General features: G+C 55.6%; 1 protein-coding gene across 4 annotated transcripts in view; it reads right to left on the bottom strand.

Moving 5' to 3' along the window:
* The window catches only part of PLEKHM2 (pleckstrin homology and RUN domain containing M2), a 38,522-nt gene that overhangs the window by 6,778 nt on the left and 9,581 nt on the right, over positions 1-22,163 (bottom strand). For 2 of the 4 annotated variants that reach the window (XR_013813804.1, XM_079777531.1), the window contains exons 2-10: positions 10,057-10,163; positions 9,582-9,691; positions 8,944-9,043; positions 8,296-8,383; positions 7,348-7,534; positions 5,873-5,932; positions 2,514-2,739; positions 1,949-2,137; positions 1,001-1,852 (exon numbers count right to left, since the gene is read on the bottom strand). Coding sequence is in view for 3 of the 4 variants with exons in the window: in XM_079777531.1 (XP_079633657.1) it covers positions 1,001-1,852; positions 1,949-2,137; positions 2,514-2,739; positions 5,873-5,932; positions 7,348-7,534; positions 8,296-8,383; positions 8,944-9,043; positions 9,582-9,691; positions 10,057-10,163 (1,919 nt within the window). In the remaining variant the exon portion in view is untranslated. Of the gene's footprint in view, positions 1-1,000; positions 1,853-1,948; positions 2,138-2,513; positions 2,740-5,872; positions 5,933-7,347; positions 7,535-8,295; positions 8,384-8,943; positions 9,044-9,568; positions 9,692-10,056; positions 10,164-22,163 lie in introns of all 4 variants that reach the window. The other 2 variants (XM_079777532.1, XM_079777533.1) reach the window with 2 other exon arrangements.

The raw sequence follows: 22,163 nt of genomic DNA on the forward strand, positions 1-22,163 counted from the left end.
AGAGGGCATACAGGCACCCAGAGGGCGTACAGGCACCCAGAGGGCATACAGGCACCCAGAGGGCATACAGGCACCCAGAGGGCATACAGGCACCCAGAGGGCATACAGGCACCCAGAGGGCGTACAGGCACCCAGAGGGCATACAGGCACCCAGAGGGGGTAGAGGCACCCAGAGGGCAAAGACGCACCCAGAGGGAGTAGAGGCACCCAGAGGGCATACAGGCACCCAGAGGGGGTAGAGGCACCCAGAGGGCAAAGACGCACCCAGAGGGAGTAGAGGCACCCAGAGGGCATACAGGCACCCAGAGGGGGTAGAGGCACCCAGAGGGCAAAGACGCACCCAGAGGGAGTAGAGGCACCCAGGGGGCATACAGGCACCCAGAGGGCGTACAGGCACCCAGAGGGCATACAGGCACCCAGAGGGCGTACAGGCACCCAGAGGGCATACAGGCACCCAGAGGGCGTACAGGCACCCAGAGGGCATACAGGCACCCAGAGGGCGTACAGGCACCCAGAGGGCATACAGGCACCCAGAGGGCGTACAGGCACCCAGAGGGCAAAGACGCACCCAGAGGGAGTAGAGGCACCCAGAGGGAGTAGAGGCACCCAGAGGGCATACAGGCACCCAGGGGGCGTACAGGCACCCAGAGGGCAAAGACGCACCCAGAGGGCAGACAGGCACCCAGAGGGCAAAGACGCACCCAGAGGGCGTAGAGGCACCCAGAGGGCGTAGAGGCACCCAGAGGGTGTACAGGCACCCAGAGGGGGTAGAGGCACCCAGAGGGCATACAGGCACCTAGAGAAGGTGCCCCCAGAGGCGTGCAGCTGTAGTCACTCTGCCCCCACCCAGGAGCCAAATGAAGGAGGGGAGGACCACACCCCTCCCACCTCCCAGCCGGGGTTGGGTCTTCCGGGAGTTATTAGTTGATTGGGAGGACAGACCCCGGGCCCCTGCTTCCAGGACTGGGAGAGTCACCCCAGCGCACACAGCCTTGCTCACCTGAACTCTGCCGCGTGGGACATCTCAGAAGGGCTCCCCTGCCCCTCCTCCACCCCAGAGTCCTCCGCGCTGCTCAGACATGGGCTGGGCTGGTCTCGCTTGAGCTGGCAAAGAGCCTGCTGGGTCCCAGACTCTGGCTCAGGCCCGGGCCCGGGCCCCTCCCTGATGGGGGGCACCTGGGTCTCTGGGGCCCGGGCCTCTGGTTCCTGAGCCTCCCCCAGGGTGGCCCCTAGGGGCGGAGGCGCCTGTCCCTCTCCTCCTCCTCCTCCCTCTTCTTCTTGGCCAGCAGCCGCAGGGCCACCAGGAACATGCAGCGGTTGGCTAGGCCCTGCAGGGTCATGGTCGCCGCCACCTGATGTAACAGTGCTTGGACTCTCGACGGTAAAGCGGTAGAAGTCCATTGGGGCCGGAAGCCCCTCACTAAAGTCACAAAACGGCGGTCTCTCCGGGGTGTCCCCCGGAGAGCCGGTCCGAAAGGGCTGGTCTGGGGGCTCGACGTGGGAGCACCAGGTGCGAGGGTCCAGCTGCCCGTTGAGCTGGTCGATGACTTTACTCAGGGGCTGCCCCACGCGCTCCATAGAGGTGTCCTTCATTTCAGGGATGAGCAGGCCCATCTGGCTGGGCTCCGAGCGCTCGCTGCTCTCAGCTGCGCTGCTGGGCCCCTCTCCCTTCTCCTGGGGGGAAGCCAAGGTGGTGTCTGGTGAGCCCCGCCCAAGGCCTGGGCTGCTGACCCGGCTGTCGCCATCCCCCCTCCTGGCACCAGTGAGCTGGGCAGGGGCCGGGCGAAGTGGACTGGCTTCCTCATCTGATCTGGTCTTCTTCTTCTTGCCAGTTTTCTTCTTCTTGGTGACCCTGGGAGCGAGGCGAGGGGAGAAATTAGCATCTGCGCACCAGGCACTGAGGGACGTTGACGGGTGGAGCCAAAAGAGGTGACCCTGGGTGTGCGACCTCTGAGGGCATGGCCAGAGCTTCAGTGGTCCCGGGCAGTGCTGGGTGCAGGGTCCTGGCTGGGGGCAGCAGCGGCTCGGCCCCTGCGGTCTCCCCCATGGCCGGCAGAGGCAGGGGCCGGCCCGAGGAGGCACAGAGGGCAGCAGCCAGAGGCCCCTGAGCAGGTCCTGCAGTGCAGCTAGCTGTGCTCTAGGGAACAACAGGCCACGGTTGGTCAGGCCAACGGTCCCTCTACTGAGCCCTTCCCTTCGGATGTGGGCAATGGGCCCTGCTGACCTCACTTCCCATCGCGGACAATTCAACCAGACATGTACTCTAAGTCTTTGGGCCCCCACTCCTGGCACCCACTCTGGTCCCACGTTGGCTGCAGGGGGCCTGCCTGGGGACCCCGGGTCTGAGCGGCTCAGGCTGCTCTGGACTCGAACCAGCCAGTCCCTCTTGTCTTCCGGGCCTGCTATTCCTCTTGCGGAAAGCACCGCCAAAGGCAGAGGGGTACTTCGTCTCCAGGAAGATGCCCCACTGCCTGCCTGGGCTAGAGAGTGATGCTCACCCCCTCCCCGCTGACCTGATGACTTCGAGCTCCGTGCCGGCGTCCAGCAGCTCCGGGGGGTGCGGCTCGGCCCCCTGAGAGGAGGTGTGCACAGGGGTGGTGTCGGAGGAAGAGACGGCCTCTGCCTGCTCCCCGTTGAAGGGGTTGTGGCGCTGGGCGGGGCTCTTGGTGGAAGCTTTGCTGCTGGTCGGGTCGGAGGCGGTGGAGCGGGGGCCACTGACAGTGTCGGTGAGGTCCCCATCTGCGAGGAGGAGGGACAGGAAACAGGACACAGCCCGTCAGACACCCTCTGGGGCCCCCACCGCATGCCTCTCCTCATGCGGAAGGCGGGCGAGTTCCTCCCAGGGAAATCCGATTGGGGTGGCCCTGTTCCAAGCGTAGAAGCCCAGACCCAACAGGACATGGGATCTGTGCTTTAAGAGCAACTTGGAGGGACTACCACCATCACCACCACCATCACCACCACCAGCAGGAGCCCTTGAGAGCCACGGCAACATGGCCAAATTGGAGGTAAGAGCTCCAAGCTGAAGCCCCTTGAGGATGGTGACCTCGGTGCCCGCAGAGGAACGGGCTGCACGCCCCTCAGTTTAACCCTCCATCAGAGGAGGTTAGAGGGGTGCCCGGCAGCCTCTTCAGCGCCACAAGGCACTGGCAGGGCCGAGATACCCAAAGTCCTCTGAGGATCCCCCACAGAGGCAGATAAGAAGGAACAAAAGAGAGAACAGAGATCAGAGAAAATGCAGGGTGCAGAGTGAAGGGCAAAGGCTGGGGGGTGAGGAGCAAGGGGAAGGGCAGAGAGAAGGAGCCAGAGCCCAGGAGAGAGATGTGAAGGGGACAAGAAAGGTGTGCCGAGTGGCTGCCCCCACAGATGCCTCGTGGGCCCTTCAGTGGCTGCTTCTCTCCCTGACGACCCACATGCTCCAGGGGCAGGACCAGGGGCCCCTGTAAGGGGGGTGCTGAGAACTCGATTTCACTCAAGCCTCAGCTTGCATACGAGACCATTGTCACCCAGCCTCCGCCCCCGGGAGAAGACGGGTGGGGAGGCTGCTGCCCCTCCAGAGCGGACCTGGTCTACCCCACCCTTCCACCCCGGGTCACCAGAACAGGACATGGCGAGGAAAAGCACACGGGACATTCATCTGGTGGCAGATGGCTGCCCAAGCAGAGACGGAGGCCCGGCCGGTGGAGGTTAATGGCAGGGGACACAGGCCGTTCACGCTCCATTAGCCACCTTGTACACATCTTACTGGCCATTATCTGCCCCGGAGACGGGCAAGCATGCTGCCCACCCTCAGCCTCACCCGAAGGGCCAGGCTGCCGTCAGCTTCCTAGTGGATCTCGGAGACCGCTGGCCGCTGCCTGCTGACACAGCACGCCACCCATGTTTTTCAAAAAGTACATTGTCTTTTAATATAAGGGCAAAGGAGGCAGCTAAAAGCAATTGCCAGCCGTGCCAGAAAAAAACACCAGCAATAGCCTGGCAGGTGTAGCTCACTGGTTGAGCATCAACCCATGAACCAGGAGGTCATGGTTGGATTCACGGTCAGGGCACATGCCTGGGTTGCGGGCTCGATCCCCAGTAGGGGGCGTGCAGGAGGCAGCTGATCAATGATTCTCTCTCATCATTGATGTTTCTCTCCGCATCCATGAAATCAATAAAAATATATTAACCTTTTGCACTTGGATGTCGAGATTAAAATTACTCTTTGAATGTATCAATAATTTGAAATATAGAAAAATCCAAATAAATAAGTTTGTATGAAAAGAAACTCCAGTTTTTTATTCTACTGCCGCGCTTTGTAAAATCTGGGGTATTTAAAAATTAAATCCCGAGTAGAATAAAGGAATCGAGAAAAAAGCAAGCGGAGTGCAAAGGGTTAAAAAAAACACCCAAAACCACCAGCAATAGATGAGCCTTTCCCCCGACGTCCTGGGACCACAGCGCCCTAGTTCTCAATGCAGAAAACCTTGCCCTTCGGTCTCACAGAAGGTTCCTGCAAAGCCCCGCGTCTTGTCCCAGGCCCTGGAGATCTGCAGCTGCTCCTGGGAGGAGCCCGAGAGGTGAGCGAGCAGATCACCGGACGTGGTGGGTGTGAAGGCTGAGGTACCTACCAATCCTGTAAATGAGCCAAGGACCATGGGACAGCCGCCCAATCCCCACCCGGGGCCCACAGGGCTCTGCAGGGCTGCAGAGGGGCGCAGGCCCTGCTGGTCAAGCATTGCAACAGGCAACAAGTAGCGGGTCAGGAGGGTTAGCTGTTAGAACCAGAGGGGATGTCGGTGCCCAGCACGCTGCCTGCTGCGAGAAGAGAGGCTGAGAGGACAGGTGCTGTCAGGATGGAATTCTGGACTTCACGCTACTCTCACTGTGAGTGGGACTCTGATGCTACGCTCTTGGCAGATGATGTATTTTTCCCAGTGCCACCTTATTTCCCTCGAACTTCAGCGATTCCATCCGCACGTCACTGGGGAAAAGATCGTCTGTCATCCATTACTCAGAGGTCACGGCTCTAATAACGAGGGGCCAGCTCGGGAGCAGTGGGAGAGCGCCTGTCCCTCCCCTTCAGAGGCTGCCCCCGCCCCACCCTGGACGAAGTGACCCACAGGGCAAGAGGGTCTTTAATACAAGGCCTGGTTATGGCCGCAGATTTAAAGAGGACGGACGTGTTAACGTCAGGAACATGCCCTGTGCTCTGAGCAATCAGGGGAATGTAAAGAATAGCTTCACAAATTTTCACAAGCCCAGAAGTGGGCCGTCCCCGCCCCCGGCCCCCCGCCGGAAAATGCCTGAGTATTACTGCCACCTAGTGGACACGGTGGGAGGGTGGGCTGAGTGAGTATTTTCATCTGCCTTGAAATTTAAGAGAAACTCCATAGGAAGTTTCATCTGTATGTGGGCAATTTCCCTCAATCTCCTTCAAAAATGTCCGAGAAGAAGCCACTAAGAACGGACTGAAGGAATCAAGCCCTCTGCCTCTGCTTCTTGATGCTTCTGACACAGGAATGCGTCTGACCTACAGGAATTTACAACCCACACGTTCAAAGGCCTCTCTTTCTAGAACAAGTCTGCACCCAGTGCGTGCCCGAGGCCGGCAGGTCCCCACGCACTTCCAGTGCATGGCGTGGCGCCGGAGGACTCCACAGGCCACTGCGTCAGGTCAGCGCAGGCAGGAGCCCTGCCCTGGGAGGAGGCGTGGGCCTGGGCTAGAGGTGGAGCGCCTCCTGCAGAATTCCATCTATCGGGACACCAGGCTCGGCTTTAGTACGATCACGGACATGATTATAAGTATCGAGCTGATTTTGAATCATGCAGCAAGCTTGGCATGGAAACGTGGCAACAACAGGACACGAGGGTAAGAGCGGACTCTGCCCACCTTCCCAGTCTGTGCTGGGTACAGACGGCACTGCTGGAAACACATCTCCAAAATCATAATCTACAAAAACGGGGACAAAACTGACGATTAGAAACAGGAAGTGGGAGGACAGGGCGGGTGAGGGCAACAGGGCGGGGACATGGGCGAAGACAAGAGGAAAAGTTAAACTTTCTACGTTTTATCTAACAGCCAACCTCAGGGGACTTACTCGGACCCCAGTGACCTCTGACGAGCTGGGAAGACGTCGGGGGCCGGGAACCTGGTTCCGGCAGAGAAGGTGGGCCCACCTGCTCCTGACCGTCTTTTCTATCCCGAGCCTTCCTTTCCTCCGCACCAGCAGCTGAGACAAGGGGGGCTGCTCCTTTGGGGTGCCCCTCTGCCTTCTCTGAGGCAGCCCGTGAGCCCGACCTTCCGTCCACTTGTACAAGGAGCAATGCAAGTCTTGCTAACAGCAAGTCTGACAGTAGCTGCCCTCTCCCTGGGCATGCATGGCTCATGGCACAATCAGAAATAAAGAAAAGGTCAAGGCCTCAATGCTGATGCAATTCTAGGGAGTCCCAGGGGCTTGGATCCCCCCCCCCCCCCCCTGGAGGTGAGGAAACAGCCAGTTTTATAAATGAACACAGCCCAGCCAGCGTGGTTCAGTGGTTGAGCATCGACCTATGAACCAGGAGGTCACAGTTCAATCCACGGTCAGGGCACATGCCTGGGTTGCGGGCTCGATCCCCACTGAGGGGCAATGAGTCTCTCTCATCATTGTTGCTTCTCTCTCTCTCTCTCTCCTTCCCTTCCTCTCTCAAATCAGTAAAAATATATATATTTTAAAATAAGTAAATAAAAAATACATGAACACGGAGGCCCAAGGCTTGAAGGAGCCAGGCTGTTCGGTAAGCTTTTGCATCAAGACAACACAATGACCTCCAGACGCAGTGACCTTTTTCAGTCTCTGATGCAACAGGTGCGACCCTCGCGGACACACTAACAGTGCAGGAGGGACTCCTGAGAAATGCCGGCAGGTTTTCCCCTAAACTTTGCGTCCACCTGCTTTCTTCTCCTTCCAGTGGTTCCTTAGCCTCTTTCTGCCGAAAACCTGGGGCGGGCAACCTCACCCCAGCGATGAGAGAAAGTCTCCTGGTCACACGCTAATCCCTCCTCACTCGGAAAACTGCCCCGGGGCATGGGGCTATAGCCTTCTAGAAAAGGGTCCAACATTCCCAAGATCTGTCCCAAGATTGTTTGACTTTTTGTCTCCAGAGTTAGCTTCTTTTTTCCCCAGAGTTAGTTTCTTAGCCTCCACAGGGACTCGGAGATCTGAGGATCTGAGAGACGGCTGACCCTGTTTAACTTTCACTTCAGCCACTGGGCCAGGACTAGGGACCAGGAGGAGCCGAGAGAGATGCCGCCCTGCCAGGCGCAAGTGGCTCTAGAATCGGTTTTAGCGCGGAGGCCTGGCTCCTGTCTGCCCGGCCACCTACCCTCACTGGACGGGGCGATCGCACTGTCGTCCCACTCCAGGTTGGTGGAGGTGACGGAGTTGAAGGAGTTGAGGGACAGGCTGTCGGAGCCGTGGGCCGAGCTGGGAAGGCGGTCCTCGAAGTCCAGCAGGTGCTGAGGCTTGTAGTAGTCGGGCATGTAGGGGGCCAGGTCTAAGTAGGGGGCGTCCTGAGGGGAGAGGAGAAAGGCAGGTCTGGGTGGCGGCCTCCGCTGGGCCAGGTTCGGGAGCCACGGGCCTGCCTGTCACATCCTCCCCCCGTGATAGCTTTTCTTTGGGAAACCAATGGGCTTAAGGTACTAAATGCAGAAACCAGCTGCTAAAGAGTAATGTGAAGGGTGTGGCGCTGAGAGCTGGACCTGAGGCCCACAGAGGACAGGAACCATCGAGGCCTTCTAGCCCGTCTCTGACCTCTCACTATTTGAATTACTCGTTTCCCCTAGTCCCTCTTCCTCTTCAGTCTGTGCCGACCGGGCAGGGACCCAGGAAGGGGATTGGATTCGGACGGGGCAGCTGCGTTCGAGGCGCCGTGGGCCCCTTCGGCTCGATCTGGGCCGGCACCGAACGTCTCTAGTGTGTGAATGTAGGAGAGAGTCCGGGAGCAGGACCCCAGGAGGCACAGGATGAGTCGGCCATGTCCCCCTCAAACACTCATGTCCTACACATCCAGGCAGCGTGGCTCTTCTCCCAGGCGGGACAGAGATCGGAAGGAGTCGGGCGAACCAGGAAATCTGGCCTCAGGCCAAGAGAGAATCACACCCATCCTCTCACTCCGACTGCAGACCCTGACCCCGGCCCTCACCTGCATGAACAAGGCGTGGCTCAGGCCCGGTCACACCTGGAGACTCCCCAGAGGGGCCTGAAAACGGATACCACGTGCCCACCCGCCCACTCCTCTGCCCCGAAAGCCGGGAGAGCCACGGGGTCTCACCAGGTCCAGGTCGAAGCGGATGAACTCCAGCCCAGACACCAAGGTCAGGAAGAGAGTCAGGTGATCGTGGCTGCAGACCAGGGCATTCCTGTGAGACACGGAGGGGGCGGTGGTGGGGCTGGTCTGGTGTCCAGCTCGGCCCTCCCTCGCCAACAAGCCCGCTGTGTTGAAATGTGACATGTGACACCCCTCTCCCTGAGGGCGCCGGCTGGAGGCAGCTTCCCACACCTTTCCAGCCCTCTCCTGCTGGGTTTGGGCCACACAGCAAGCTCCCGCCAGTGTCTTCAGACACGGGCCTGTGGCATGAGGCCCACCTGGCTCGCAGCAGCTGCTATAAATACCCTGATCCCGCAGCCACCCCAGCAAAGGCTGCACATTCTAGTCCGGTCTGAGGCCCGGGAGAGGATCGGGAGAGGATCAGGCAGAGGCAGAGCACCAGACACAGGAGCCCAGCTGGAGCCCCAGAGCTCCTGGCAAAAGCCGCACAGGCAGGGCTCGGAGCGCCCTGTGGCCGTCACGGACGTGTCCTCTGCAGGCAGTGCCAGGCCGGGCCTCTGAGGTGGCAGACCACGGTGTCCGCATGTGACAAGAACCTGTGGGACTGAGCCAGGGCGGCTTGGGGGCTACGTGGACAGACCAGACACTCACTTGACGTAGTACTTGTGCAGCAGGCCCAGGTTCTCCTGGAACAGCCGCAGGTAGCTCTCCAGGGAGTTCTCGTTGAGGGCCAGGTACAGCCAGGCCCGGCCTGCAAACAAGGGCAGAGTCACTGGGAGGAAGGTCTGCCCGGGCGCAGTGCGTTTGCCAGGCATGGGCAGGAAGGAGAGACAGCGGGGGAGGGGCCCACGCACGCCAACAGCCTCGCCTCCTGGAGGGCCACGACCCCGGAATCTTTATTCTCCCGGGGAGCCCCTAGCTTGTGGCTGCCCAGGAAGCTGGACAAAGAAGGCAGATTTTAAACTCCAGGGGGTTGACAAATGCAAGGATCCTGCTCGACCCTGCAGGCTAACACTGATCCTCACCGAGGAGGGGAGCGAGACCCATCACGTGCTCGGCTGGGATTCTCTCCCGTATCCCACTCTCCTTCACCCGCCCTCGACTCTCCCACGGACTGCCATTCGCAGGAGGAGGGGCCCCTGGAGGGCACTGGCATTGGGGGCCCCTCTGCCTCTGGACATCACACGGTAATTGGCTCCCTGGGCGGACCAGGAGGCCGCACCGAAGCCCCGAGCCACCCACAGGGAGAGCGGAGCTGGCCCTTCCCAGCATCCACCTGCACTACTCACTGCGCCCCAGGTTGGTGGCCACGTGCTGCAGCACCTCAATCTGCTTGACGGCCTCCCTCCGGGTGAAGTGCACCACGAGCACCCAGTAGCCGGAGGAGAGGTCCTGCAGCCTGAGGAACAGGACAGGCGCTGCTGGACCCGGGCAGGGCTCCCGGGGAAGGTGCCGTCAGCGGGCCCACCAGCTGCGCCAGGCGTGAGCTCAAGGCCAAGAGCAATGGCTTCCCAGCGGGACCCACAGGCAACGTGCCTTCCCATTTCACCTACTCGTTCTCTCCCCCTTCGTGTGCCGGCTCAGAGACAATCTGCCCCAGTAACCACAGACCGCCTGCGGCCCACCCGAGCAAGACAAATTTCTCTCCGCCAAGGGGAAGGAGACGCAGAAGGCGGGCGAGGCTGGGGACCTCTCTCCGGAGGCCGCGCGTGGCCCGGCCGTGCCCTGTGGTGCCCACCGCCTTCCCAGAACGGCCCAGCTCACCCGTACAGCAGGGCGTGGTCCAGGTGCTCGCACAGGCGCTGCAGGACCTTATCGTGGTTCCGGATGGCAGGGGTCTCATCCTCACACGCAGCGAAGTAGCTCTGCAACTGGAGGGGCAACAACCACCTTAAACTGGAGATGGGTCCAGAGGCGGCCACAGAAGTCCGGAACCGACACGGTTGCTGAGAAAACCAGTCGAATGGCGTCTTCGTGGTGACCGAGAGGGGCCCGCCTCAGTCTGCCTGCCCAGAGACCAAGGCTGTGTCCCTGCAGCTCAGGCCCCCCAGCCACTACCAGGGGCTGTGCACAATGACAGCAGGCGAGGCTGTCACTGTCCATGCGGAGGTCTCAGGTGGTACCAGGGTCCGAGCCTGGGTCGCCGAGCTACACAGCCCCAGGGTTGCTACCTAGAATGTTACCACCCACTTAACCGAACCCCCGTGCCCCTGGGTTGTGCCACCCAGAGGCCTTGCTCCAAGCTGCTCCTCTGGAAAAACGCAGGGCTGATGGGCCGGGGCACCGGCTGCCACGGTCTCCGTGCCAGCCTCTGGCAAGGATCTGCCTGAGGAGCCTGACAAGGCTGGACAAGGACCTGGGAACATGCCAGGCTCATGCAAGCCCTAACCCAAGAAGGACACTGTCCTCAGGTGGACTGATACAAGGCGTGGACAGCGGGCGGGCGAAGTGCAGCTCCCAGCAAACGCCACCCGGCGGGCGACGGTGAGGGCAGCTCGACCCGCTTAGTCCAGGTGAAGAAAGCCCAGGTATTTGGGGGGGTTATTTATTTATTTATTTATTTAATTTGTGGGTTTAAAGACAATGTCTTTATTGATTTTTAGAGAGAAAGAAGGGGAGAGGGAGAAATAGAAACATCGACGAAAGAGAAACATCGCCCTAACTGGTTTAGCTCAGTGGATAGAGCGATGGCTTGCAGACCGAAAGGTCCCAGGTTCGATTCCGGTCAAGGGCATGTACGTTGGTTGCGGGCACATCCCCAGGAGGGGGTGTGCAGGAGGCAGCTGATCGATGTTTCTCTCTCATCGATGTTTCTAACTCTCTATCCCTCTCTCTTCCTCTCTGTAAAAAATCAATAAAATATATTTTTAAAAAAAGAGAGAGAGAAACATCACTGATCAGATGCCTCCTGCAACCCGGGCATGTGCCCTGACCGGGAATCGAACCAGAGATCTCTTGGTTCACAGGCTGACGCTCAACCACTGAGCCACACCAGCCGGGCGAAAGCCCCGGTATTTGGACTGAGTTCTCTGCCACCAGTTAGGAGGCAGGAGCCCCTTTCCAGTAAAGCCCAGGAGCCGTCTTGGCACCTTCGCTTCAGCCATTCTGTCTGCTGTCGCCCTTGCCATGGCCGGGGAAGGACACAATGGAAGAGCGCCACCCCGTTCGCTCAGCTCAGGTTCAAGCTCTTGGCGTCGGACAAACGTGTTCTCAAGTGTTTCTGGAGCCGCAGTGGAGGCAGCAGGCGAGACGCATCACCCACACCAGCAGGCACGCGGTCCCGGAGAGAGGCCACCAGCCAGCCGCACCACGGAAACAGTCTCAGTCTCTTCTCCGCGGCCCCAGTGAGCCCGCAGCCCTGCTGCCGGGAGGCTCAGGCCTTCGGGTCTGCCCTGCGCCCGAGAGGCAGGCAAGCTAAGCCCAGGAGGAGAGGTTTCCAGAACGGACGGGGAGAGCAGTGAGCCCGTGAAAACCACAAGACTCCCTGGCGGCAACGACCCAAAGTCTTCTGTGCCCTTGACTACCGAGAACCACACCGCCAACGTCCGCGGTTGTCGCTTTTATTTTATGTCAAAATCCAAGGAGATCTGAGGCCAGGGGCTTAGATGGTAGAGCTAGAAGCATCCTCAGAGATCGAGTGCGACTCCCAACCGGCCGATCCATCTTCTTCGCTGAGAAAGTAGCCTCTCCCACTTGAAAACATGGACAAGTTTTAAATTTTTACTTATTTATTTTTATTATTAGTTTATTTTAAAATATATTTTATTGATTTTTTTTACAGAGAGGAAGGGAGAGGAATAGAAAGTCGGTGAAATATCGATGAGAAACATCGATCAGCTGCCTCCTGCACACCCCCCACTGGGGATGTGCCCACAACCAAGGTACGTGCCCTTGACTAGAATCGAACCTGGGACCCTTCAGTCCCCAGGCTGACGCCCTATCCACTGAAACAAACCCGTTAGGGCTTTATTTATTTATTTTTAAACAGAGAAGGTGACTGAAGCCACCTTCACTATGATGTTTAGCTAAAGGAGGGAGCCATGGCTAGAACGCAGACTCCTTTCTCAGGTTAAGATACCTCAAAAAAAATTATTCCTGCCTGGCCGGTGTGACTCAGTGGTTGAGTGTTGACTTATGAACCAGGAGGTCACGGTTCGATTCCCGGTCAGGGCACATGCTCGGGTGGTGGGCTCGATCCCCAGTGTGGGGTGTGCAGGAGGCAGCCAATCAGTGACTCTCTCTCTCATCATTGATGTTTCTCTCTCTACCTCTCCCTTCCTCTGAAATAAATTATCTTCTTAAACAAAATTATTTCTGAGCCAGCTGCTGTCAGCTGGGCTGCAGCGGTGGGGAGTATGCCAGAGGGGCCGGTCTGCTCCCCTGGCTCCCTGGAAGTGTGAGAACCAGGGACCCATAGAAGGAACAGCGGTGAGAACCATGCCTTTGCTTTAGGGAAGGCACTAGGAGACAGCCCGTGCCAAGTGTTATTTGGGAGCAGCAAAGGCCTTCCACTGACAATGTGGGTAAGCTATAAACACAACGATTTCCTGTTTTATGTGCATTTTAAATCAAGCCAACCACAGATGCTGGTGATGTGCAGATTATTATCTTTTTACTAAAGCAAGAAAAGACTCCTTGGCTCCCGCATTAGCATGGGCTGTGTCCTGGCGGAGCTCGGCATGTTTTATTCCACTAAAGTACTAGTCTCTTCACAGTAAAAAAAAAAATTATTCTGGAAACAATACTTGCTCACCCTAAAAATGCACGTGACATGGAAGTGGATATAAATATGAAAGCCACCTGCTCCCTGTTCCTCACCGTCAACAGCTTGTGTGTGTGTGTCCTCCCAACCCTTTCCCTGCATACACAGATTTCATTTTTTTTATTATTATTTTAAAAATATATTTCTATTGATTCCAGAGAGGAAGGGAGAAGGAGAGAGGGATGAGAGAGAATCATTGATCGGCTGCCTCCTGCACGTCCCCTACTGGGGATCGAGCCTGCAACCCGGGCATGTGCCCTTGGCCAGAATTGAACCGGGGACCCTTCAGTCTGCAGGCCGATGCTTTATCCACTGAGACAAACCAGCCAGGGCCATGCACAGATTTTAAAAAGTGAAATAGGATCATACTGTACTCATTGTTCTGAAAGCTGCTTTTTCTTAACAATACATCAGGTGTACTTTTCCATATCACTACATCCACATCCACTGTATTCTTCATTATAGCCACACTGTATTCTACCATGGGAAGCACCATGCTTTAACCATGGTCAGACATGGCTACTGGCTCCAATTCTCTGATATTACACAAAATATTGCGACGAGCATGGGTGGATCCCTGTGTGGGTAATTCTGCCCGGTGAGTGCTGAGTGTGGAACTGCGGAGCTAAAGATCACGCACATTCAGTGTGGCTGGAGCCGGCCACTCGCCTGTCTAAAAGGTGGGTCAGTTTCCACTCTGACCAAGCTGGCCAACACAGGATGAAATTAGTCTAATTTCTGCCACTCCAATCAGTGAAAAACAGTTCTTAATTGCCTTAAATTGTTTCTCTCTGCTCACTAATGCAGTTGGACAGCTTTATTAGCCATTTGTATTTCACATTTCTGTGAAGTGCCTATTCATAATCTTTGCCCAATCTCCTGGCTGCTGGTCTCTGCTTATCTGCTCCAGCTCAAGAATTTAACCCAGTTTGTTACACTGTTTCTTGTTTTGTTTGTTTGTTTGTTTTTGCCCAGTCTCAACTGACATTTAAACTTTGCTTTTGGTGTGTGTTTTCCTATTGAGAAATTTTAATTTTTTTATGTAGTCAAATCTGTCAATATTTTCCTTTATAGTTTCCCATTTTCCCCAGTCTAATATTACAAAAGTACTTTATCCTTCTATAGTTTTAGGACTTTAAAAAAAAAGGCTTAGCTCTCTATCTATGACATGAGGTGAGGATCCAGCTGTTTTCTGGATGGAAAACCCGTTTTCCACCTTTATTAACGGCCTCTTACTGATTTGTGATTTAATACGCCAGCTTTCTGGGCTGTTTTGCTTACCTGGTCCATTGTCTACTCCTGTGGCAGACCCTGCTTTTAATTATTTTCACTTCACTCATTATTTTGATGTGTGCAGAACTAGTCCACCCCTCCCCCCAATTATTCATTTTTAACTGTTTCGACTATTCAGGCACATTCTTCAGAATCAAATTTCATTACAATTCCCTTCGAATATGGAGTAGAATTACATTGAATCCAGAGGTTATTTGTGGGGAGAAATGGTACTTTTGCAATACTGAGTCTTCCTACCCAAGAACGTGGAATTTCCCCCATTTATACAGGTTTTCTTCCCTATCCTTTGGTAAGTCTTAAGCTTCCTTTACATAGGTCTTGCACATTTATTTCCAGGTGGGATGCGCGCGCGCGCGCACACACACACACACACACACACACACAGTATTATGAATTAGGGAACAGTCTGTAACCAGAAAACAATTTCTGTAAAATGTCTAACGGAAAGGGGGTGTGACGTGGTGGTGAAGAGCGAGGCTCTGGGCAGGAATCCTGGGTCCACAGCCGGCTTTGCGCTAGTCGAGTACCTGCAGCAAATTACCGAACTCTCTACCCCTCATTTTATTTTATTTATTTATTTTTAAAATATATTTTTATTGATTTCAGGGAGGAAGGGAGAGGGAGAGTGGGATAGAAATGTCAATGATGAGAATCATTGATCGGCTGCCCCCTGCCTGCCCCCCACTGGGGATCGAGCCTACAACTCGGGCATGTGCCCTGACCGGGAATCGAACTGTGACCTCCTAGTTCATAGGTCAATGCTCAATCATCGAGCCACGCTGGCTGGGCTCTAACCCTCATTTTAAAAATGGGTTAACCCTCTAACCCTCTCCTGTAAAACGGGTTAAAAGAAGCTCTCCATACTAGTTACATGTAACTATTTAAATTAATTAAAATTAAAGAAAAAGAAAATTCAGTTCTTCAGTTGCACTATTCACATTTCAAACGCTCAGAGACCACGTGTGGCTGGTGGGTGCTCTGTTGGACGGAGCAGACACAGACGTCATCACTGCAGAAAGCACTGAACAGCTGGTGTGGAGGAGCGAACGGTATAAAGTATGGAAAAGGCTTAGCACAGGTGCCGGCAAACAGCCAGTGCTCAATGGACAGGAACCAAGATCATGAGGAATAATGAACCCCCAGTCTTCGTCAAACTAGTAAGATAGCACTTGGCCAAACGTAAGCTCAGGTAAGAAGACAGGATGGTGGCTCTGCTCTCAGGACTGATCTGCTCTCCGTTCACGAGCAGGCGGCTCCAAGGCCTGTCCTTCAACCGCTCTCACTGCAGGTTGATAAAGATTTCCCATGACCTCAGGGGACGAGGCGAGTCTGAATCAATGCTGCAGCTCAGCAGAGTCCTAGAGAGGAGCAGGACGAAGAAGGGGAACGTCTACGGATCAGGGTCAACAGCCCGAACTCCTGCTTGGGGAGTTGGTCAGCGATGCAGGACATCAAGGCAAACAGCAGAGGTATTCAGCAGGTGGCCACTCACTGCACCAGTCAGACCAGCAGGCTCTGAGAAAGCCAGGAGTGGGAGGAGAGCAAGATGGAATGAATGAGGGCTCCTGAGCAACAGGAGGAATGGAATGAGGAGAATGAACACGACTCCGCCTGGAAGTACAATTACCACCTCTATTCCAAATTACTCTGTGGTTACATACACCGCCTCCTGGTAGAGCTGAAACCGGCTAGAATTACCACCATCACTTACTGAGTGCTTATTAGATGCTCTAGGAAGGAGGCAGATGGTTGAGAGCGTGGATTCCGGGGTCAGACAACTTGGATTTGAATGTGGCTCTGCTACTCACTCACTGTGTGACCTTGGGCAAGTTAGCTAACCTCTCCAAACTCGGTTCCCTCATCTGTAACATGGGTTTAGTAATAGGACCCTCCCCTAGGTTGCTGCGAGGGTTCAGATACTCCTTATATCATAGCAAAGTGCATGACACCTTGCAAACACTTCATAAATGTAGCAGCAATGATGACTCACTTTACAAAGACTATTTACTGTAATCATCACAGCACCCCGTAAAATAGGTCACAGAGCTAGTAAGTGGCAGAGCTTGATTTTAAATTGTTTTCACCTATGCTGGGTCAAAGACCCCTAAATGAATAATATATATAAAATGTTAAAGTCTGTTCTAATGTGTGGTAGAGGGAGAGGCAGCCCCCTCTCTCACAGTCCCAGGAACTAAAAAGCGCCGAGGTGGATGAGCTCACTGTCCTGCAGCTCTGCTTCTTGGAAGATGGAACCAGGAGAAAAGCCAGCGTGGCATCTTTAAGAAGACAGCTTGACCCCACCGGCGTGGCTGAGCGGTTGAGCATCGACCTATGAACCAGGAGGTCGAGGTTTGATTCCCAGTCAGGGCACATGCCCAGGTTGCGGGCTAGATCCCCAGTGCAGGGTTTGCAGGAGGCAGCTGATCGATGATTCTCTCTCATCTTGATATTTCTCTCTCTCTTCCCCTTCCCCTTCCCCTCTGACACCAATTAAAACTACACATACACTTTTAAAAAGACAGCTTTCCCATTACCCCCTCCCTCCTCTGGCCCCACGCGGCCCCCTCCCAGGGCGGTGTGTGTGGTTTGGCTAATGCAAGCCGCAGAGGCCCGGGAGGAGCTCCCCACTTCTGGGAAGAAGTTCATCCTGCTGCTCAGACTGCCGAGTAGTTTTCAGTGTTTCCTTCCCGTCCAGAGAATTTCAGAGCAGGGGTCGGCAAACTGTGCCCAGGGGGTCCCCCTCCTGTGTTTGTAAATAAAGTTTTATTGGAACACAGCCACGCCCACTGGTTTTGTATTTTCTTCAGCTGCTTTCGAGCCATGCCAGCGAGTGGAGCAGATGCAGCAGATACTGTGTGGCCTGAAGAACTAACATGTGCACTACCTGGCCTTTACAAGTGAAGAAGGTTCCAAAGGGAGGGACGATCAGTCCATGGGGGTCACATTCCCACAGAAAGGGAGGTCACAAAGGGAAGTGACAGAGGGAGGGCCTGGGAACCCTGGCGAAGCAATGTGAGCGAAGGGAAGGGACGAAAGCCTGGAGGGGTTGTCGGGAAGGGGCGGAGCTTGCTCGGATCCTGCTTCCAGCACATGAGGTATTTTTAAAGTGAGATCCATGAGGCAATTGGAAGGTGAAAACTTAGTAGATATTTGAGGCATCGAGAAAGATTAGTATTAAAGTTTTTAAGGTGTGATTGTGGTGCTGGGTGAGGGGGGGAAGCATCCTCATCTCTGAGCAGTGTTGACCGAAGATGTTCTGGGTGCCTCTGCTTCAGAACAGCGAGGGGATGGGTTTAGCAGACACACACGGTCCCTGAGATGAGAGGAGCTGCCCTGCCCGTGGGACCTCCGTAAATTATAAAGTGCTCAGAAGAACACCTCCCTAAGGATGAGCGGCTAGGCTCGAATAAAAAATAAAAAAAATAATAATAAATTATAAAGTACTGCCTATTGGGTTAGGAGAGGGGGCAGAGAGGAAGAAGGGAGGAGGGAAGAAGAGGAGACGACCCTCTGAGCAGTTTTGCAAAAAAGATGGCAAGAAAATGGGGGTGGAGTGAAAAAGTCAAGTCCTTGGGCGGGAATGACAGGATGGCCCCATGTGAGCCCAGATGCAGGGGGGCTGGTGTGCTTGGTGGTGGGAGCGTGAAAAAGCTCTCAGCGGAGGAGTATCTAAAAATAAGCACGGTCAGCCTTAGCCGGCTTGGCTCAGGGGATAGAACGTCAGGCCTGTGGACTGAAGGGTCCCAGGTTCCATTCCGGTCAAGGGCACATGCACTGGTTTCGGGCTTGATCCCCAGTAGGGGGCGTGCAGGAGGCAGCCAATAGATCAATGATTCTCATCATTGATGGTTCTATCTCCCTCTCTCCCTCTCTTCCCTCCTCTCCCTTCCTCTCTGAAATCAATAGAAATATATAAAATAAATAAATAAATAAATAAAGAGCAAGGTCAGCTGAGGATGAAAAGAAGGATTAAGATGTAAAGTGATAACAAAAAAGGAGCCGTGGTTTCCCTAACCCAGGCCTGTTCTCAGACCACACCCTGGGCTGGCCCAGCTGCTCCTCTCTCCCGCCCCAGATGCTCTGGGTGCGCTGGGCACCAGGCGGGGAGCTGGCCCAGCCCACCCGACTCTCAGAGCCAGGATGGCGGTGCTCCCTGCCCAGCACGCTGGGAGGACTGGCCGGCATGACTGTGCCAGACCCCGTGGCTGCGGGGAAATGTGGGTGGCAGCTCCAGCCAGCCAGAACAGCCTGACTCAGAGCATGTTAATCAGGGCGAGTCCCACTCTGCTCTGAGCTGCCACCGCCCGGCCCTCTAGGTCCTCCTGCCTCTTCTTACAGACACACAACCACAAATCAATTTCTAGGCCTGGGCTGGTACTAGGAAATCCTTCCAGAATTCGTCCCTAATAGATAACTCCAAGGCAGCGGTGACAGAGTGGAAGTGGCCACATGAAAATAAGACACTACAGGGGCCCTGCTTCCTTTCTCCCTCTCAGGTAAGACAAAGAGGCTGTGGGCTGCCCAGTAAGATTCCAGATGGGAGACCTGGAATCTAACTGCTACCTACTCAGCGGCTGCACGTGGGGCGTCGCCCTCATTCACAGAGCAGGATTAACTCCCCGCCCCAAAGACAGGAGAGTCTGCGCGGCTGGAGAGACAGAGGGCTGCAAAGGCGCCTGTGCGGACTGGCTGAGTGGGCCTCCTCCATCCGGCTCAGTACACAGAGGGCTGGGACCTCTGGATGCTGCCTCCCTAGTGGCTCCATGCCATCGGATGTATTTAAACAACAGGAAGTTTAGAACAGCCGCAGCAGGCCGAGTCTAGGAGGTGGAAATCCAAAAGCAGAAAAGACCCCAAATGAAGGAAGGGTGGGCTGCCACCTGACCAGAAGTCGGCTCTTAAAAATAAATAAATACATACATACACACACACACATACATATATTACACACACACACACACACACACACACACACACACACACACACACACATTTAATTGATTTCAGAGAGGAAAAGGGGAGAGATAGAAACATAAATGGCCCGGCCGGCGTGGCTCAGTGGTTGAGCATCAACCCATGAACCAGGAGGTCATGGTTCAATTCCCAGTCAGGGCCCATGCCTGGTTGTGGGCTCAATCCCCAGTGTGGGACACGAGGAGGCAGCCGATCAATGCTTCTCTCTTATCATTGATGTTTCCATCTCTCTCTCCCTCTCCCTCCCTCTCTGAAATCAATAAAAATATATTTTTAAAAAGAAACATAAGTGATGAGAGAGAATTATTGATCAGCTGCCTCCTGCACGGCCCCCACCTGGGATCGAGCCCACCCTTCCTTCATTTGGGGTCTTTTTTGCTTTTGGATTCCCACTGCAGCTGGGCATGTGCCCTGATTGGGAATCGAACTATGATCTCTTGGTTCATAGGTTGACGCTCAACCACTGAGCCATACCGGCCGGTTGGAAATCAGCTCTTTTAAAAATTAAATCCATGATGGCCCTGTTACATGAGCTCAGCTCAAACGCAGAGCCACCCTGAGCTGCAGGACCCTCTAGGCCAAGCATGCCACTCAAAGGCTTAACACGGGCCAAATAAACAAGGCATGCGGCCGTGAGTCTGACATGCTTGTTCTAGGCCACCTAATCCCCGAGGCTGCCTCCACGGGATGCTGCTGCGGGTGCACGGCCAGCCGGGGACGGGCCTTGTGGGCAGGGCACCGCCTGCCGTGTGATACCACCGAGTACCTTTGTGTCGGGATGTCCCCAAACCTCGATGCCTGGGCTCCCTCAGGGAGAAGGACCCTAAGAGGGCCCACCCATGTCAGTGGCAGCTGCAGGAGGGTTGGTGTGGCTGGAGCTCCCCAATGTCCCCGTCAGGTGGCCACCACATCAACGGACACACGTGAACAAATACATAAACAGTAAGGCGGGCAGCTGGAGTCTTCCCGCAAAGCTTCTCAGAGCAACAATGCCTCTTTCCCACGATCCGAGGGCTAGAAGGCCAATGCCAACAGCGTTTCGGTGAAGATTCTCCACTGGAATCTAAGACAAGGCCGGGTGCTAGCCGGGCTGAAGGATTTCAGGATCTAAGAGCAGAAGAGCCCGTAGAAACCACTGAGTTGCTAAGCGGAGTTTCCCGGAGGAAACTCATTCAGTGAGAATGCCCTGAGCCGCAGGGGTGTGAGCCAGAGACAGGCTGTCAGTGAATGAAACTCTGACTTCTCAGACCCGCATTTTGCAGGCGGGGAGATTGGGGCCGGGGCGGTGAAGCGACTTCTCAGAGCTCCTGGCTCGGCCCCGGGTCCTTCTGTTTCACCGCAGTCTTGGCCAGGTGTGCGCAGGCGCCAGCGGGAGCTTCTCTGCTTCCATCCACCTGGGGACGAAGCGAAGGCCAGGGCACCCGCTGGAACCATCTGCAGAGTGCTCACCCCACACCTTCCTGAGGAGGGCAGAGCGGGGGGGGGGGGGGGGGGGGGGCCGTGGGCCATCCCCAGGGCTCTGTAAAATGGGAGCTGGGGGGTGAGGGGCAATGCCAGAGTGTCCTAATCGCTTCCTTCCTAGACAACGAGTGTCAGAGGCTTTGGCCGCTGGGTGCCCACTGCCCCACCCACCCAGGCAACACAGTGCTCCTGACTTAGTGTCCTGATTTTACAAAGACCCCTGAGAGCCCACCCCACGTTAGCCTGGAAGATGTTTCACGCCCAGTGACAATCAATTACAGTAGATTAGAACTGGAGAACTCAGAAACCACCCCTGCGTGAGAGCCAATCAGGTCCTGGTCATGAAAAACACTGCCCTTCGGCCAAGGCCCCTGCCCAGGATGGACTTGTGCCCAGGCTGGGTGACATCCGGGCTGGCTGGCACCCCCACACGTGGAGTCGTCTCGAAGCATGTGCTGTTGTTTACCATATGGGCCCGCTTGGTTCTTTAAGCAAGTCGGGTGAAATCAATGCTTCTTAACCATTCCTTTGCCACTCAGACCCCCAAGTCCAGCTTTCTTCCCAGCCTCCCCGGTCACTGCGCACGAGCCTTTGGCTGGGAGCTGCCGGCTCTCTAACTGGCAGCTCTGTGGAAAGACAGGCAGGGGAAAGGCCAAGAAAAGCAGGTGCTTGGATTTCATTTTTCTATGCTTCCCTTGGGGCGTTGGAACAATGACAGCAGAAGGGGGCTGGCTGGCTGGGCACAGATCTCTTGGGTCATTTGACAGAATTTGGAATCCAAAAGCAGACGAATGCTTCTCCTTCCTGGAAGGGGCGTGTCCAGCCCCAGGTTCTAGGGTTGCTCTGCCTCTGAACTCCGCAAGGGCCTTGACCTCTTGTGGAGGAACCAGGACTCCCTTCGGAGTGGGGAGGGAATGGCAGGAGGCTCTGCCAAGAGGCAAACACAGGGGCCAGCGGCCAACCCAAGGCCTGAAAGAACACGCATGCTCGGCTCTATTCCGGTTCTACTCCATGCTTTTGCCGCTGGGGTGAAAGCAGGGGCTGGCAGAAACCCTGTGCGCGCTTTCTGAGCGCTCCACGTTCAGTGTACTCTGGGCATTGGGGGAGGGAGGTTCTCGAAGCCTCATTTTAATCAGTCTTTCGAGGCCTGGAGCCTTCACTGGTTCTGTGTTCATCTTTCACTTCCCCCTTCCCCGGCTGCACCTACTGCATGACCGTATGCGTGCTTCCCCACCCAGACAACCACTCTGCTGCTCAGGAAAATGGCCACCCAGTCTCTAAATCACAAGATTAGATGGGTGTGGTCAGAGCTACCCCATGGACACGGGGAACCCTGGCCTCCATCAAGGCCTGTGCGATGCAGTCCGAGACTTCAGAGGTT

Source organism: Cnephaeus nilssonii (assembly GCF_951640355.1).
Source record: "Cnephaeus nilssonii genome assembly, chromosome: 7".
NCBI lineage: Eukaryota > Metazoa > Chordata > Mammalia > Chiroptera > Vespertilionidae > Cnephaeus > Cnephaeus nilssonii.